Source organism: Tenrec ecaudatus, chromosome 14, assembly GCF_050624435.1.
Source record: "Tenrec ecaudatus isolate mTenEca1 chromosome 14, mTenEca1.hap1, whole genome shotgun sequence".
In the NCBI taxonomy this organism is placed as follows: Eukaryota; Metazoa; Chordata; class Mammalia; order Afrosoricida; family Tenrecidae; genus Tenrec; species Tenrec ecaudatus.
Window position 1 is genome coordinate 23349944 of NC_134543.1, and position 16215 is coordinate 23366158.

The 16215-nt window shown below is 41.9% G+C and overlaps 1 protein-coding gene across 2 annotated transcripts in view; it reads left to right on the forward strand.

The window, feature by feature from the left end:
- CEP128 (centrosomal protein 128) overlaps window positions 1–16215 on the forward strand; it is a 472711-nt gene that overhangs the window by 77151 nt on the left and 379345 nt on the right. The window contains exon 8 of one of the 2 annotated variants that reach the window (XM_075531496.1): window positions 5720–5836. The exons of the other annotated variant lie outside the window; for it this stretch is intronic. Within the exon in view, the coding sequence (XP_075387611.1) occupies window positions 5720–5836 (117 nt within the window). The remainder of the gene's footprint in view (window positions 1–5719; window positions 5837–16215) is intronic. 2 annotated transcript variants of the gene reach the window in all.

The following is a 16215-nucleotide window of genomic DNA, read 5'->3' on the forward strand; positions in this document are numbered from 1 at the left end:
TTCTCTTCCTAGGAAGCAAGTCATTAGATCCAGCTGCTAACTCAAGGGGAGGAGATGACACAGTACATGTTTACCAGGAAACTCAGGGTCATTGGGAACCATGCCAGAATCCGCTACACACACACACACACACACACACACACACACACACACACACACACACTCCTATCAAAAGTGAAAAAGTCACAGTGAACAAAAACTCTACAAACAGCAGTTGTGTCATAACATGTATTAAGCAAGATGGTAGCGTAGTTTCTGTTGAATTAATTTAGATGTGGTTTCAGCATTTGTTTAAGCTGCTTTCATTTTGATAGCATGCTAATTGCAATCACTGCCTCCTTTCCTGAACTACCGAAGTCGTTCAGCAGAGTGACTATAGAAGTTCTAGCTCCCTGTTCACTGTCAGTCTTCGAAAACAGTTAACTTTTGGAGGCTAGAGCTCGTGAATGTAGCTGTGGATTACTGTTCCCTAACTTCTCCCTAGTACAGTAACTGCAACAAGTTAGTGCTCCTTGCATGCTTCGGCGGTGGATGCATGAAAACTGGCCTGGATGTAGGGTCCTCTGAAAATGGCAACCGGTGTTTTTCTCTAACGAGTTGTGTGATTTCTGATCAGCTTAATTGATGTTCTGCATTTTCTTCTTAGATGAATTGGATAAAAATCTATAAATTGGTAAAACTGATTGATTCAATAATCTCACTTCAGGGATTTTACCTTGAGTTTGGAAATATGGTTTTATATTGGAGGGTTTGTCACAGCGCATAATAATAAGAATAGAAAGATAATTGTTATCCCAGTAGTCAGTATGAAATTAAAAGAAACAAAACACAACAAATATTATGTAGCTAAAATTTCCTTATTATCTCCCTAAGCATTCAGAGTAGGCATCCACTGCTATTGAGTCAATTCTGGTCAGAGAACCCCTGGGTGGGGTTTCCTAGGCTGCAGTGCTTTATGTGAGCGGGCAGCTTCATCTTTCTGCTGTGCAGTGGCTGCTGGGTTTGAATGAGTGGCTTGGAGGTTTGCAGTCCAACACCTATTCAGCACCACCACCACCAAAGTTCCTTAATATGGAATTACCTAAAAAAACTTCCGAAAACTATGCAAATGTTAAGATCAATGTTATCGATTAACTTGTTGTCATAGGAGGTGGTTCATGATACATTTTTGAACTGCCCAAAATAGAAAAAAATACTATATAACATATGATTTTGTTAGAGAAATGTCATGCAGACAAGCCTGCATAGAAAATATCTGAAGTGGAAGGGGGAGTAGGAGAGAGTGGAGCACATCCTGGCCCACCATGCCCTGAGGACGATGACCTCAATTAGAGCAGCCAGTCCACAGAGAGGACCACATGGTCAGCTCCACTATGAGACATGACGTCCCTCACTGACCATGGCCCAGCGAGGGACAGCACTGGAGACACAGTGTGGGAATTGCGCCCGACCTGAACCCACCACATCGAGGCAAAGCACTGGGGGAGTGTAGTGGAACAGCAAGGGAATGGCGCGACAAGGTCCCCAGGGAATGCTGAAGGTGGACTTTGGGGCCAGGGCATGGTGCCCCAACAGACTGGACTGGAAAACACTCCTAAAGTCCAACGAACGATCCTTGAACTAACTACAAGCTTTTCTTTCTTGTTGTGTTTTGTTCTTTGTCAGTGATTTGTTGTTGTTGTTTTGTTGTATACTATTGCTTGGTTTTGCTCTGTCTTGTTTTTGTGCATGCTGTTATCTCTGCAGGTCTGTCTAAATAGGATAGGCTGGATGAACAAGCTAGAGGAAAAACAACGGGACCGACAGTTCGGGGGGGAAATGGGATGGGGTGGGGGTAAGGAAGTGGTGTTAATAAACCCAGGGACAATGGAACAACAAGTGATTCAAATTGGTGGTGAGGTGGGAGTAGCAGACCTGGTAGGGCATGATCAAGGGTAATGCAACAAAGAGGTATTGCTGAAACCCAGGTGGGGACAGAGAATGATAGTGGGACAGGAGGAAAGTCAAGGGAAATAGAGGAAAGAGCTGGGAGGCAAAGAGCATTTATAGAGGTCTAGACAAAGACATGTACATATGCAAATATATGAGAATGGGGAAATAGATCTATGTGCCTATATTTATAGGTTTAGTATTAAGGTGGCAGAAGGACATTGGGCCTCTACTCAAGTACTCCCTCAATGTAAGAATACTTTCTTCTATTAAATTGACATTCTATGATGCTCACCCTCCCGACAACCGCTGAAGACAAAGTGGGTGAGTAAGCAAATGTGAAGAAAGCTGATGGTGCCCGGCTATCAAAAGAGATAGCGTCTGGGGTCTTAAAGGCTTGAAGGTAAACAAGTGGCCATCTAGCTCAGAAGCAACAAAGCCCACATGGAAGAAGCACCCCAGCCTGTGCGATCACGAGGTGTCGAAGGGATCAGGTATAAGACATCATCAGAACAAAAAATCTTACCATCGTGAATGAAGGGGTAAGTGCAGAGTGGAGACCCAAAGCCCATTTGTCGGCCACTGGAGATCCCCTTGCAGAGGGGTCTAGGGGAGGAGATGAGTCAGTCAGAGTGCGATGTTGCACCGATGAAGAATACAGCTTTCCTCTACTTCCTAAATGCTTCCCTCCTCCGCCCACTATCATGACCTGAATTCTACCTTGCAAGTCTGGATAGAGCAGAGGAAGTACACTGGTGCAGATAGGAGCTGGAGGCACAGGGAATCCAGGGCGGATGATACCTTCAGGACCAGGGGTGTGAGTGGCAATACTGGGAGGGTAGAGGGTGAGTGGGTTGGAAAGAGGGAACCTATTACAAGGATCTACATGTGACCTCCTCCTTGGGGGACGGACAACAGAAAAGGGGTGAAGGGAAATGTCGGACAGGGCAAGATATGACAAAATAATTGATAAATTATCAAGGGCTTATGAGGGAGTGGGGAGCGGGGAAGGAGGGGGAAAAAAAAAGGACCTGATGCCAAGGGCTTAAGTGGAGATTTTGAAAATGATGAGGGCAATGAATGTACAGATGTGCTTTACACAATTGATGTATGTATGGATTGTGATACTAGTTGTATGAGCCCCTAATAAAACATTGAAAAAAAGAGAAAAATATCTGAATTGTACAACATAATATAAAATGGTGTCTTTCTCTGGACGGGCAGATCCTTTTTAATTCTATATCATTTTTTGCCAGTCACTGCTCTTTATTACCTTTCATACTCAGAGTGAACAAAAGTAATTTCATTTTTTAAACCATTGACTAAATTAACATTCTTTTTGTATTAGCTATTTTGTTTTCTGCCATAGCGAGAAGTATATTCATTTCAGATGGAATAATAAGTTGATTACTAGAATATTAGGATTAATTTTAGGATAAATTATGTGCATGATGCTGAAGAGTATTTAGAGTTTCTAGTGTAACAATTTGAATATCAAAATAAGTGGCATTTTAATACTAGAAGTTGTATATGTAGGAATCATAGGCATTATAACTGAGTATGAACTGCTAATTTTAATTATTTTTTGTCTTTTATTGCTCAAATAAATATGTTTTTGCCAGAGGTTTCCTGGGCATAAATGTTTGTTTTTTTTAAAACAATTTATTAGGGGCTCATACAACTCTTATCACAGTCCATACATATACATACATCAATTGTATAAAGCACATCCATACATTCCCCGCCCCAATCATTCTGAAAGCATTTGCTCTCCACTTAAGCCCTTTGCATTAGGTCCTCTTTTTTTTTCCCTCCCTCCCTGCTCCTCCCTCCCTCATGTGCCCTTGGTAATTTATACATCGTTATTTTGTCATATCTTGCCCTATTCGGAATCTCCCTTCCCCCCCTTCCCTGCCGTCCCTCTCCCAGGGAGGAGGTCACATGTGGATCCTTGTAATCAGTTCCCCCTTTCCAACCCACTCGCCCTCCACTCTCCCAGCATCGCCTCTCACACCCTTGGTCCTGAAGGTATCATCCACCCTGGATTCCCTGTGCCTCTAGCCCTCATATGTACCAGTGTACAACCTCTGCCCTATCCAGCCCTGCAAGGTAGAATTCGGATCATGGTAGTTGAGGGGAGGAAGCATCCAGGATCTGGGGGAAAGCTGTGTTCTTCATTGGTACTACCTCACACCCTAATTGACCCATCTCCTGGGAGAAAAGTTTTTAAAGGTATAGTTTTACCATAAAAAGCAGCTGGTTTAAGTATATAAAGATTTTTCATAAATTTTCGGCATCCGTCATTATAATCCAATTTTTAGAACGTGTCTGTTGTGCAGATAAGAGCGTTGGAGGCGTAGTGTGTTGCACGATGGACTGCACAAGGCCACCAGTTTGAATCCAGGAATTTCTTTGTGGGAGAGACATATGGCTTCCTAACTTCCACAACCAGTCTTGGAAACACACAGGGGCATTTCTACTCTGTCCTAGAGGACTGCTGTGTGTGGGCGTGGACTGGATGGCTCTGTTTGTTGCTTTTTAGAGTTGTATCACCCCAATAAAACCCTAAACTGGGACTTTCCCCCATTCTCTATCAAATGTAGAATTGGGGACAAAAGAGCTATTATAACAGGAGTATATTTATTGTTTCTGTAATGTGCATATTCTATCTTACCTGCACCCTGTGCGTGCATATCAAGTTGTGTACTTTTTATTTAGAAGACTATTATAATGGTCCAAGTGGAATATGTGTGAATTGACAGAACTTTTAGTAGAGAAGTTTTTCATTAGAGGCAAACTTTCTCTTATATTTGTTTTAGAGAGTGCCAGGTAAATTGGTTTGACTTTAGGCTGTGATCTCTCACAGCTGGTTTATTTTTAGCAGATCCCAGTGGAAAAGATTGACAAGCTAATGGAGACACCTCTTAATTATTCGCTGCATGTAAACCTCAAGGCCGTTCTAGGCAGGTCATGCTCGTGGATAATTAAAAGGAAAACCAACGAAATAGACAGTTTATCATTAATCTGAGAATAGAGTCCTTCAGCAAAATTGCTATTTTCCTTGTAAGTCACCAGAGGGCGCTCCTTTCTAATGTATTACTTAAAATTTTTTAAAATCAATCCTTTTATAGAGAGCTTGTACAGACATCCTAACAATCCCTAATTCTATTAGGTCAAGCATAATCGTACAGTTGCTGCCACCATCAGTTTCCAAACATTTTCTTCATGAACTCCTTGATACCAGCTCCCTTTTATCTCCTGACTCCACATTACCCCCAGGACCCCTTATTGCTATTATATATTATTATTGTGTTTTGCCTTATCTTACCCCATCCAATAAATCTATTCACCAACCATGCCCCAGGGAATTATTATATTAGACTATGAAAAATTTGAGGCAGTTGTTGGTTTCTAGATTTGGATTACTTGGAGACTATTGCTTTCTTTTGTGAATTCCAGGGTGTTTTTTTTTTGTTTGTTTGTGTGTGTGTGTGTGTGTGTGTGTGTTAGTTAAGTGCTTTAATCTCACCCTCATCCACTTCATTCCGACTCATAGCGAGCCTGTAGGACAGGGTCGAACTGCCCCTATGAGCAGTTTCCGAGACTCTAGCCCTTTGGGGAGTGGAAAGCCTCGTCTTCTCCCCATCTTTCAGAGCATGCCCTTATGACAAGCAAGTCGGTCTTCTCTGATTCCGGCAGTAGCACATGTGGGGGTACAATATCCTCCAAGTCAAGTTTATTCTTGCTTACCAGCAGCTTGATAATGACCCTCCTGTGTATTCACGTTAAGGTTTCAGACCGGGTCGAGCGGCGGCTTCAGGAAATCGAAAGAGAGATGCGCACCGAGAGGGAGCTGGTGGAAAAACGGCAGGACCAGCTGGGCCTGATGTCCTTGCAGCTGCAGGAGGTTTGTGAAAATCCCCTCCTTGGAGGGCCACTCAGTGTTGTGGAGTTCTTTAAACAGCGTGGAACCTGTTTTTACCTGCAACAGTATAATTTAACACAGGGGAAGGCCAGCGGATTGGCTGTAATCCTCTCTATGGACTTTCTTGGTTTCAGACCCAGAGTCTACAGTTTCTTACACTAAGCCCCAGTTTGCTCATTAGTCACAACCACAGTGTCAGCCTCTGCAGACTGGTGTGAGGATAAATGAATTAAAGACGGTAACACACCTAGTGCTTCGGGTGGGCTCAGAGCAAGTTGACCCAGAATACAACTGTTCAGATCACTTTTCCTGAGTACGAACTAGAACCAGGAACTAGAATGGCCCCCGGGGTAAAGCCGACTGGTACTTACTTTTTGTAAATAAAATTCCATTGGAATACAGCCACACCCAGTCACTTAGACACTGTCTGCTCTCATGCTACCACATCCCAGGAGAACTTGAGAAAGATGTTGTACAGCCCACAATGCTTGGAAGGTCAACTCTGGGCCTTCGTAGGAAGAGTGTTCCAATCTCTCTACTAGATGATCATCGTGCCAGTTCAAAATGGTGGGTGGTTAGAACCTTTGAAATATGCTTTCAATTCTGAAATTTCAGTGGAAACCTTAGAACATGGAATTTCTGTGCATATAATCACTCACCTACGTGCCTTCCCCACTCACAGTTTGCAGTATTTATCCTTCTTTTTGTCTCTCTCCATATAGATGTAATTTTGTTTTCTGAATGTAAGCTGAACACATTATGTCTATAAGTACTTCTGCTTCTCAATAATTTGGTCGGTGTTGCCCCAAACCATCATCCTCTTCCATAATCACAATATAATGACCAAAATCAGGGAAGTACCATCCGTACAATAATATGATGGAATCTACTCCAATTTCACCACTAATGCTCTTTAGTGGCCCAGGGGACAATATAGGCCAAGCAGAGTATCTGGCTGTCCTGCTTCTTTCGTCTCCTTTAATTTGGAGTAGTTCTTCAGATGGCTTCTCTGTCATTCGTGACCTTGATAACTGTGAGGAATAGTGGTCAGGTACTTTGTACAGTGATGCTGTTTTGCAGTTGTTGATTTTTTTATGCCTGGATTCAGGCTATGGACTTTGGCAGGAAACTAAGGAGTCGGTGATGTGTTCTTCCCAGCAGGCATGTGATGTCGATTTGTCTCATTACTGCTGGAGATGCTGAACACTTGTGGTGTTTGGGGCCTGCACCTTTGTCCACTGTAGAGTTCCTAGTTTTTCCTTTGAACGGATTCGCTTATGGGGATATTATGAATTAAGTATTTTATGGGGAGATTCTCTGAGATTTGAAACTATTCTATTTCTCATCCACTACGTCTTCTTATTAGTTAGTAGTATTGAGGATTACCTTGAACAATTCCTATTATAAGTAGAGCCAGATGACATTTTTCCTAACTCCATCGTTCCTTCTCTTTTGGAACATTTGTACGTGTAATTCTATGAGAAAGAGTCTTCCCTTTTCCTTTATTTATCTTGCTCTTTATTTCTAAGGTCAGCAGTTTGAAACCCCAGTGTTCCTTGGGCGAAGGGTAGGGTCTTCTGGCACTGTAAAGGTGCACGGCCGTAGAAACCCCCCGGGACCGCTCTACCCTGGCTTTCGGGCAGCTGTGAGTCCGAGTCAACCCCATCGCAGGGACTGACCTTTTTTGGCCCAGATTGATAGGAGAGCCCTGGCAGCGGCGTGGGAAAGTGGTATGGCGAGCTGAAAGGTCACGAATTTGATCCCAGCGGCTGTTCTTGGGAGAAACATGTGATAGTCTGCTTCTGTAAACCTTGCAGCCCTGCTAACAAACACGATGGGGCAGTTGGAAGGAACTTGATGCCCAAGGGCTGTTGATACGGTCTTGAGGAGCCCTGTGCAATATCAAATCTAATAATTATGAAACAAGGAAACCAAATTATTAAAAGGAATTACTCTTTTCATGAAATTGTTTGCTCTAAAGCTTATGTACTCATGTGCTTGTAGATCATTAACCTTTATGAACTGGCATAAATTTTATTTTATGCACTAAGAGAGACTGCCAAAAGCAGGAATAGAAATGGTAATGCTAAAATGTAGAATGAAAATGGATAGAAAAACCAGCTTTTGTTTTCTAAAATTCTGTTTTCCTCTATTACACAAAAGGAGGTATATCTTTCTTAATTGGTAATTAACTTTGAAGCAGATTCTTTGTGGAATAATTAGATATATCTTGTGGGTTACCTTTCTTTCTTTCTTTTAAAACAACAACCTTGATTTTTTACATTTTTTTCTCGAAGTAAATTGTATCTCGTGATCATAAGAATAGAGCCAAAGAGGCAATTGCTCTTTTTTTTTGTGAAAGAAAATTAGAGAAATTTTCTGTACTTACATTCTTCTCTCTTCACAGAATGCACCAAATTACAATGAAAGGGAAGATTGCTTCCCACCCTTGTTCTTGAGAAACCAGGCCCTGAGTATTTGCATTGTAATTGTCAATTTGACTAAGAGCTTGAGCTATGATTTGGAATTTATTCTCCAACAATACAATAGAGAATCACTATTGATAAGAAATATTTAATTTCTTATTTTGTCACTTCAGGTAGTGCTCCATATGCTTTTAAAAGGTGGTTTTAGATTAAATGGTGGAGTAGACACTGGAAAGGAATGATCTTGCCAAAGCATTTTCCTACTCTAAAATTAAGTGTGGCACAGACTGTTCTGGAAAGGTCATGTTAAAGGGCAAAAGCACTACTTTCTGTTTGATATTAAAAATACTTGAGGGAAATATCTGTATTGTATGATAAGAGTATTTGATATAATTTTAAATTTCTGGTTGTGATGAGCAATTGAATCTATAGGCAATTAAGTATAAATCTGAGTTGGATTTTATTTCTGTCTGTTAGGTTGCAGAGACTAGACTTGTAGTCACAGCACCCTCCTATCTTCCCCTTGTAGAGTTCAGCGTTAGTGAAGATCGTGTCATTTAAAAGTTGTCCGGTGATTGAGAGAACTCATTTCGAATTGCAGGAGTATCAGAGAAGAAATCTGTCGTCTTGACTAACCTTGCTTCTCGTTCATCATGTAATGAGGTCCTCGGGTTCTTGGAGTTCCCTCTGCTCCCCTGGAACTGAAAACAGAAGGAATCATTGTGAATTGGTTAAGGAAAAATGACTCTTCTTGCATATAGTCTTGAAGAATTGCTCACTCTTTTCTTTCTCTCCTGGTCTGAGTTAAAGGACTTGCTCCTGAAGCCACTTCATTTTTTTTGAGCCTCTGGCTTAGGAATGTCAGATTTTCTAAAACCTGGTGCGGTTGTTAGACCTTGTATATCACATTTTAAACAGCCTTGTTTTGAGTTGGTTGTTTGGGAACAACCTTGTTTTCTCTTTCCTAAGAGCGGCGCGTGCTCTAGTACGCTGAGCTCGTACCAATCAAAATCAAATATTGTTGTGCCTGTAACCATCTGTCAGCCTTACCTTGCTGGACCACGGTACAAAAATCCAAGTGTTTACTTAATATTAGGCTACACCTTCCCCAAATCAAACCAAACTCTGTGCCATTGAGTCGATGCCAACACTCATAGTAACAGCTCGACAATAACCTTCTTATGGCTACTTACATTTAGAAGAGGGAGGGAGGGAGGCCCGATGGGCTCAGGGATCAGAGCCCAAGTCACAACTCCCTTGCAGTTCCACAAATACTATCAAATCCTAGACAATGTTTCTAATTTTTGACTACGGTAGCTTGTACATTCCTGATTTGGCTTTTACTAGCTGTTCTATTTAGATGACGCTAGTCCTCGTCTCTAATAGAATTACATGAGAGGAAGGACATAAATGCTTTGTGTATGTGAGGGTGCTGCAGTAAACAGCGATGAAGGGTCCTCTCTGATCTCTTCTGGTTCCCTATTCCCCCAAAGCAGGGGGCAGACAAACCTCCATGGTCCATCCTTCTTTACCTATTCTTACACTGACCGTTCCTCCCACGCATCTCCACTGCATCCATGCTGGGTTTGATGATTTGTTTCAGTGGCCATACAGAACTCACAGACAACACTCACAATTAAAGGGCTTCCTACGGAAGTTAATAGGTTACCACAAGCCGGGATCAGCAAACAGTCAAGATGCAGTCATTAGTCTCCTTAGCCAGCAGCCACGTCTCTCTCCATTTCTCAGTCTCCCAGCACATAGTCTCTTGGCCTTTGCCTCCATGGGCCAGAGAGCCAACCTGCCCGTCTCACTGTGCCACTGTTCTGTAGCCTTGGGCCAGGTAAGGAGAAGGTATCACAGAGTCTGTGCTGTTCCTTTGAGTCTCTGTGCCACAGTCTGTGATTGATCTAGTCTCTGTAGCCTCCACTCCTCCAACAGAGATCTAAAATGTGCTCTTCCACGGTCCTTAGGATTCTTTCTTCTCTACGAAGATGGCTCCTTCTTATAGCAGGGGATGGTAACGAAAACTGACCAGTGGTCTTTTTCAGTATTACACATCCTTTATTTGCATAGTCCAAAACCATCACTTGGTGGGAGTTACAGAGATTTAGGTAGAAGAATCATTTTACAAAATTTCGTTCAACTACAGGTCCTTCAAAAATTTCATGGAAAACTAGAATGAAATCATAGTGGAATTGTGTGAACCATTTTGGATATACTTCTCCAAAGATAGATTTGTTTGCTCTTCTGACAATCTATATTTAATTTTTTTCACCAGCTTTGTCATTCCAAGACATCAATTCTTTGGGCTTCATACATTGCCTGGCTTTCACACACCTATGAGGTGATTCAGGTACTGTTTCTTGGCTTAGGCACAGCTTAGTTCTTGAAGTGACATATTTGCTTGTTATTTAAAGAGGGATTTTTACAGCAGATCTGCCTCGGGCAATGCATTGTTTAATTTCTTGACTGCTGCTTTAGCGGGCATTGATGGTGGATCCAAGAAAAATGAAATCCTTGACAGGTTCAATCTTTTCTCTGTTTATCATGACACTGCTTAGACTTTAGTTGCTCCCATAGCCACTGCCCTGTTTTGGGGCAATCAGAGTTAGTGATCCCCAACATAGTATGTATATGTGTTTTGTAGGGTAAACTGCTTTCATTGTGGTGAATTTCTGTTGTCTGTTGTATGACTGTCCTTTATGGGCCTTCACACTGGCCCTCCTAGCCACCTCCTTAGTTTAGGGCCGCACCAGTAGTGTTCACATTGTAAATAAAGAGCTTTAAAAGCCGAACCAGGCAAGCTCCGAGCCTGCGCTGCAGTTTCTAATCCCTGGGGAAGAAGCCCCAGGGTGCACTTCTCTGTTTTGCCCATGCGGAGAAAGGAATTGCAGAAAAGCTGCAAAACTGAGAAGATTATCTCCTTAGATCAGCAGAGGGCCCAGAGCACTTCAAATCCCAACTGGACAACCATGGTCAGCCTGGTGAGTAGGAAGATGTGTGTAGCCAGGCGACCTTGTGCAACTCCGTGTTCTTCGCAAGGTGAAGCCGATACTGTACTATTTAGCTGGCCGTGGCTTTGGAACCATACTATACTCTTTTCAATCCTAATCCCATTGACTATTTTTCTTTCTTTTTTCAAAGATGACTGTTTTGTTTCCACTGTGCATTTGTGGTGATACATATTTTATGAGGTTTTTTCAATTTGTTTTTTCAATTTGTTCCTACATGATTACAGTTAATTGCTATTTCTTGATATGTTGTCCCCTTTCATTATGCTTGTCTTTGTACAGTTTGCATTTCTGGCACTTGGTTGTATAGTATACCAAGACAAAAAACAGTCACTGTCATTGATTTCATTCTGACTCATAGCGACCCTATCGGACAAGACAGGACAGCCCCTGTGTGTTTCTGAGACTGTAACTCTTCATAGGAGTAGAAAGCCCTATCTGTCTTCAGGAGAGCGGCTGGTAGGTTTGAACTGTCGAACTTGCAGTTAGCAGTCTCATGCATAATCCATACACCACCAGGGTTCCTCTGAGCAGTGTGCAATTATGGAAAAATTTTTAAGTGCATTAGTGGCTATATTAATGTTATTTTGATACTATGTTTAACTGGTTTTATTTCTCATGTACTTGTTTAATATTTTCATTTAATATTTGGTATATGTACTTATCTTTTAAATATACAAATCTTATATATGTATATATTATGTAATATATAATTTGTAGTACATATTAAAAATATATAAATAACTAAATGCTTTGATCATATCATAAATATCAGTCATAAATAGCAGATCATAAATGCAAACAGAAACTCTCTTCTTTAAAGGTTGCTCATGCCATCAGTCTATCCATTTGTCTTTCATCTAATAATTTTATTTTCTTCTTTCTCCCCTCAGTCAATTTCCTGGCTCCCCGAAAAAGTGATCATCAGTATTTTTAATCTGGCTTATATGTATGTTTTCTTTGTGCTTTAAAGTATCTCAGATAGATATCTTCCTATCTCTACTTACCTACCTGCCTACCTAGCTATCAATCTGTTTATTACCAATGATCATAAATATGGCATAGGACTGCGCAGTGTTTTGCTCTGCTATAATAAGCTTATCATGTGTCAGAGCCAATTCAGTGACAACCATTGAGTACTACAGTATCATGTAAACATACTTTTCCATGCACTGGGAAGCCAAATAGTCTGTGTGACTTGCTTTATTGCGGTAGTCTGGAGCTGGACTGACAATATGTTTCTGAGGTATGCCTGTGTCTCTCTTCCTCTCCCTGTGTAGGTGTGTACTGACTACCAGTGTTTCTGAGAGTTGCCTTTACATGTAAATATTTTGGTTTCCCAGTGCATATAAAACGGATGCCAATGCTATCCTGTAGCCTATTAAGTGTTTAGTAGTATTATGGATGCTTGACATTATTGTGAGAATTACCAAAATGTGACCCAGAGGAAGGAAGTGAGCACATATGTTGGAAAACCATGCTGATAGACTTGTTCAATGCAGGACTGCCAGAAATCTTCAATTTGTGAAAAATGCATTATCCGCCAAGTGCAATAAAACGGGTATGTCTGTCTGTCTCTCTCCACACACACATGCATATTAGACCTTGGAGAAGTTAAATGACAAGATAATGGAGTTTTTCATCTACTTTTTGCAGTCCTACCTTGTTATGTTTTTTTGTTATGTTGTTTTTCAATCACCAATACCGTGTGAACATTTCTCTACTTAGCTTATGTAAAAATACTTTTTCATAGATTGAATCTTTGATAGCAGGTGTCCTCAGACTATTTTTCTAAAAGGTCTTAACTCTTCTCATTTCCATCAGCAGTCCTTTCACTCTGATTCTCACTGACCGCTGGGGCTGTAATTCTTTTGCATTTTTGCCAGTCTGCTGGCTCTGAGGATGGGGCTTTGGACTCTCATCATCAGTTAGGGTCTTAGACATGCACAGGGGCAGTTCTACCCTGTCCTGTGGGGTTGCTCTGAGTTGACATCGACTCGATGGCAGTGGGGTAGTTGTATATTCCCTGAGGACTTTTGAAATGGAAGCAGGAAGCAATCTAAATTATCTACAGATCAAATGATTCTGCTGTTGTCTCAGTATCATATTAGAATAATTGGTTTTCTGCCTCTGATTTAATGTCACCGAGGAAATGGTGTGACCTCCTCCAGTTACACAAGAGGAAGGAGAATCCAACTCCTCACTAGCTCACAGCCAATTTTGATGAGGCGGAGGCCAGCCATGCGTCCATCCTCCAGCCCTCTTTACCCCCTTCTGCTACCAGCTGTTCCTGCCTTGCCACTCTCCATACTCTTGTGCAACGGCCCCAGAGAACTCATGGACGATCCGCATGATGATGGCGTTTACCAGAGAAGTTGACAGGGTACGATCCGGGAAAGAGATGTGAAAGATACAGTTGTTGTTTGTTGGTGTCGCCCATGCACACCTTTGTCCAAAGAACGTTGTATTGCTCAAAGGCATTCAGCTTGACTTATTTTATGGGCCAGGGAGGCCACCACTCTGTCTCATGTTCTTGGGGCTGCGGTCTTGACTGCCACCTCTGCTGCCCTCCTCTGTCAGCACAAGGATCTCAGAGTCTAGAGGTGTTCCATTCCTCACGTCCTTCTTGGTGGTCATGAGACCTGCCCATTCCTGCTTCTGACCGTGGGTCGCCTTATGGGTGGGAACACGGACGAGTTTTCTTATTGTCATGCTTCCACCTCGTCATTGGTGGGAGTTAAAACAAGCATGGGCATGAGTCATAGCAAGCTTTCTTTTTAAGTTCCCTTTTTAAAAATGAACAGTTCATTGACCTGTCTTATACAATCCGATGTATCCATTCACATACAATTCTGTTGTTCAGACCATCGAGCGGGGCTGTACTGTCATCAGTGCAAAGCAGGTTTTGTAGGGTGCTGCAGCCACTCCTGTTTGGTTCCCAGATAGCTAGCTGCCTTCTCTATGTCTTCTCCTCACCGACTATTCTATTATGTGGCATTTTTACATATATGACAATAGTACAACACCTCTGAGCCAGATATCTTGTTCACTAATGAAATATGTCTGACAGTAATGAATGCAGTGTGTAATGCTGACTTCGATGGTTAAGGTTGTGTGTCAACTTGCAGCTTGGTTGGGACATGATTCTCAGTGGTTTAGCAGTTATGCAATAATGTAATCTGGCAGATCTGATGCACTTATCTTCCATTTACATATAATTTCAGGTAATACCATTACATAATGACCTGGTCTTTGATGTCAATAAGGGAGGAACCCAATGATGTTAATAAGTAAGGAATGTTTGTGTTCATTGTTGTTGCTTTGGCATTTTATCCCTGTTCTGATAGTCTTTTCTGAATTACTATTTTATTGTTATTGTACACTGTAGAGTCAATTCTGCCTCCCACCTGCCCTATGTACTGCCAAACTAAACACCATCCAGTCTAGCACCATCCTTAAAATTGTTATGTTCGAGCCCATTGCAGCTACTGTACCAGTGCATCTCGTCCGGGGCTTTCCTTTTTTTTTTTTTTGCTACTCATCTACTTTACCAGGTATGATATCCTTTTTCAGAGACTGGCTTAGACTGAAAGCACGTCTAAAGTATGTGAAGTGAAGTCTCTCCATCCTTACTTTTTAAAGAATTTTATTTGAAGTCATTTTATCGGGGGCTCGTACAACTCATCACAATCCATCCATCCATTGTGTCAAGCATATTTGTGCATATGTTGTCATCATCGTTTTCAAAGTATTTTCTTTCTACTTGAGCCCTTGGTATCAGCTCCTCATTCCTCTTGATAATTGATAAATTATTTCTTTATTTCATGTCTTGCACTGTCCGATTTCTCCCTTCACCCACTTTTCCCTTGCCCATCTCCCTGGGAGGGGTTTATAGATAGGTCATTGTGATCTCCTTCCTCTTTCCCTTCTCTTCCCCCTCCCCTCCTGGTGTGGTTACTCTCAATATCGGCTCTAAGGAGTTTATCTGTCCTATATTCCCTGTGTTTCCAGCTCTTATCTGTACGTATGTACATGCTCTCGTCTAGCCAGATTTTTAAGGTAGAATTTGCTTAAAATGATAGTGGTGGGGAGGAAGCATTAAAAAACCAGAGGAAAGCTGTATGTTTCATCGGTGCTGTACTGTACCCTTACGAACCGGTCTTCTCCTCACAACCCTTCTGTAAGGGGATGTCTGAGATAGTTAAAGTTTATTGTGCCAATCTGGCCAATAAACACATGTGGGGTTAATTGAAGGGTGGAGAGATAAATGGTTTTGTGAGCCTTGCCTTTCTAGTTCTCAGGTCTCTTGCTTTCTGATGGTCAGACCAGGGTGAAGCTGCCTTGGCCAGTTCCCTGCTTTAGTTGGCAGGGCTCACTTCCTGCAGGACGTCCCTGAGGAGAAGCCACATGGACCTGCCCCGATGAAGCCCTGGGTGCTGGAACAGCCATATGGAGACCCCTGCCCACGCTGAGATGCTTACACATTCACTAACTCAGCTTTCTTCCTGCAGTCGGCATCATTGTGTGTGTTTTGTGAGATGGAGGACTTTGTGGATTGGTGTCAGACATATGGGCTGCTATTGGACTTGTGGGTTTGGGCAGCACTGGGTTGGGATGTTTTCTAGATGTGCACTTACCTTTTATATAAAACTCTCTTATACATATGAGTTTTTATGGATTTGTTTCTCTAATGTACCCAGACTAACAATTGCTTACAGAATGGTGTTGGGTCTCCATTCCGCACTCCACCTCATTCTCATTGATATGATTATTTGTTCTGTGTCTTTGATGCCTGATGCCAGATCCCATCGACACCTCATGATCACCAGCCTGGTGTGCTTCTTCCATGTGGGCTTTGTTGTTTCTCAGCTAGATGACAGCTTGTTTATTTTCAAACCCTTAAGACCCCAGACACTATATC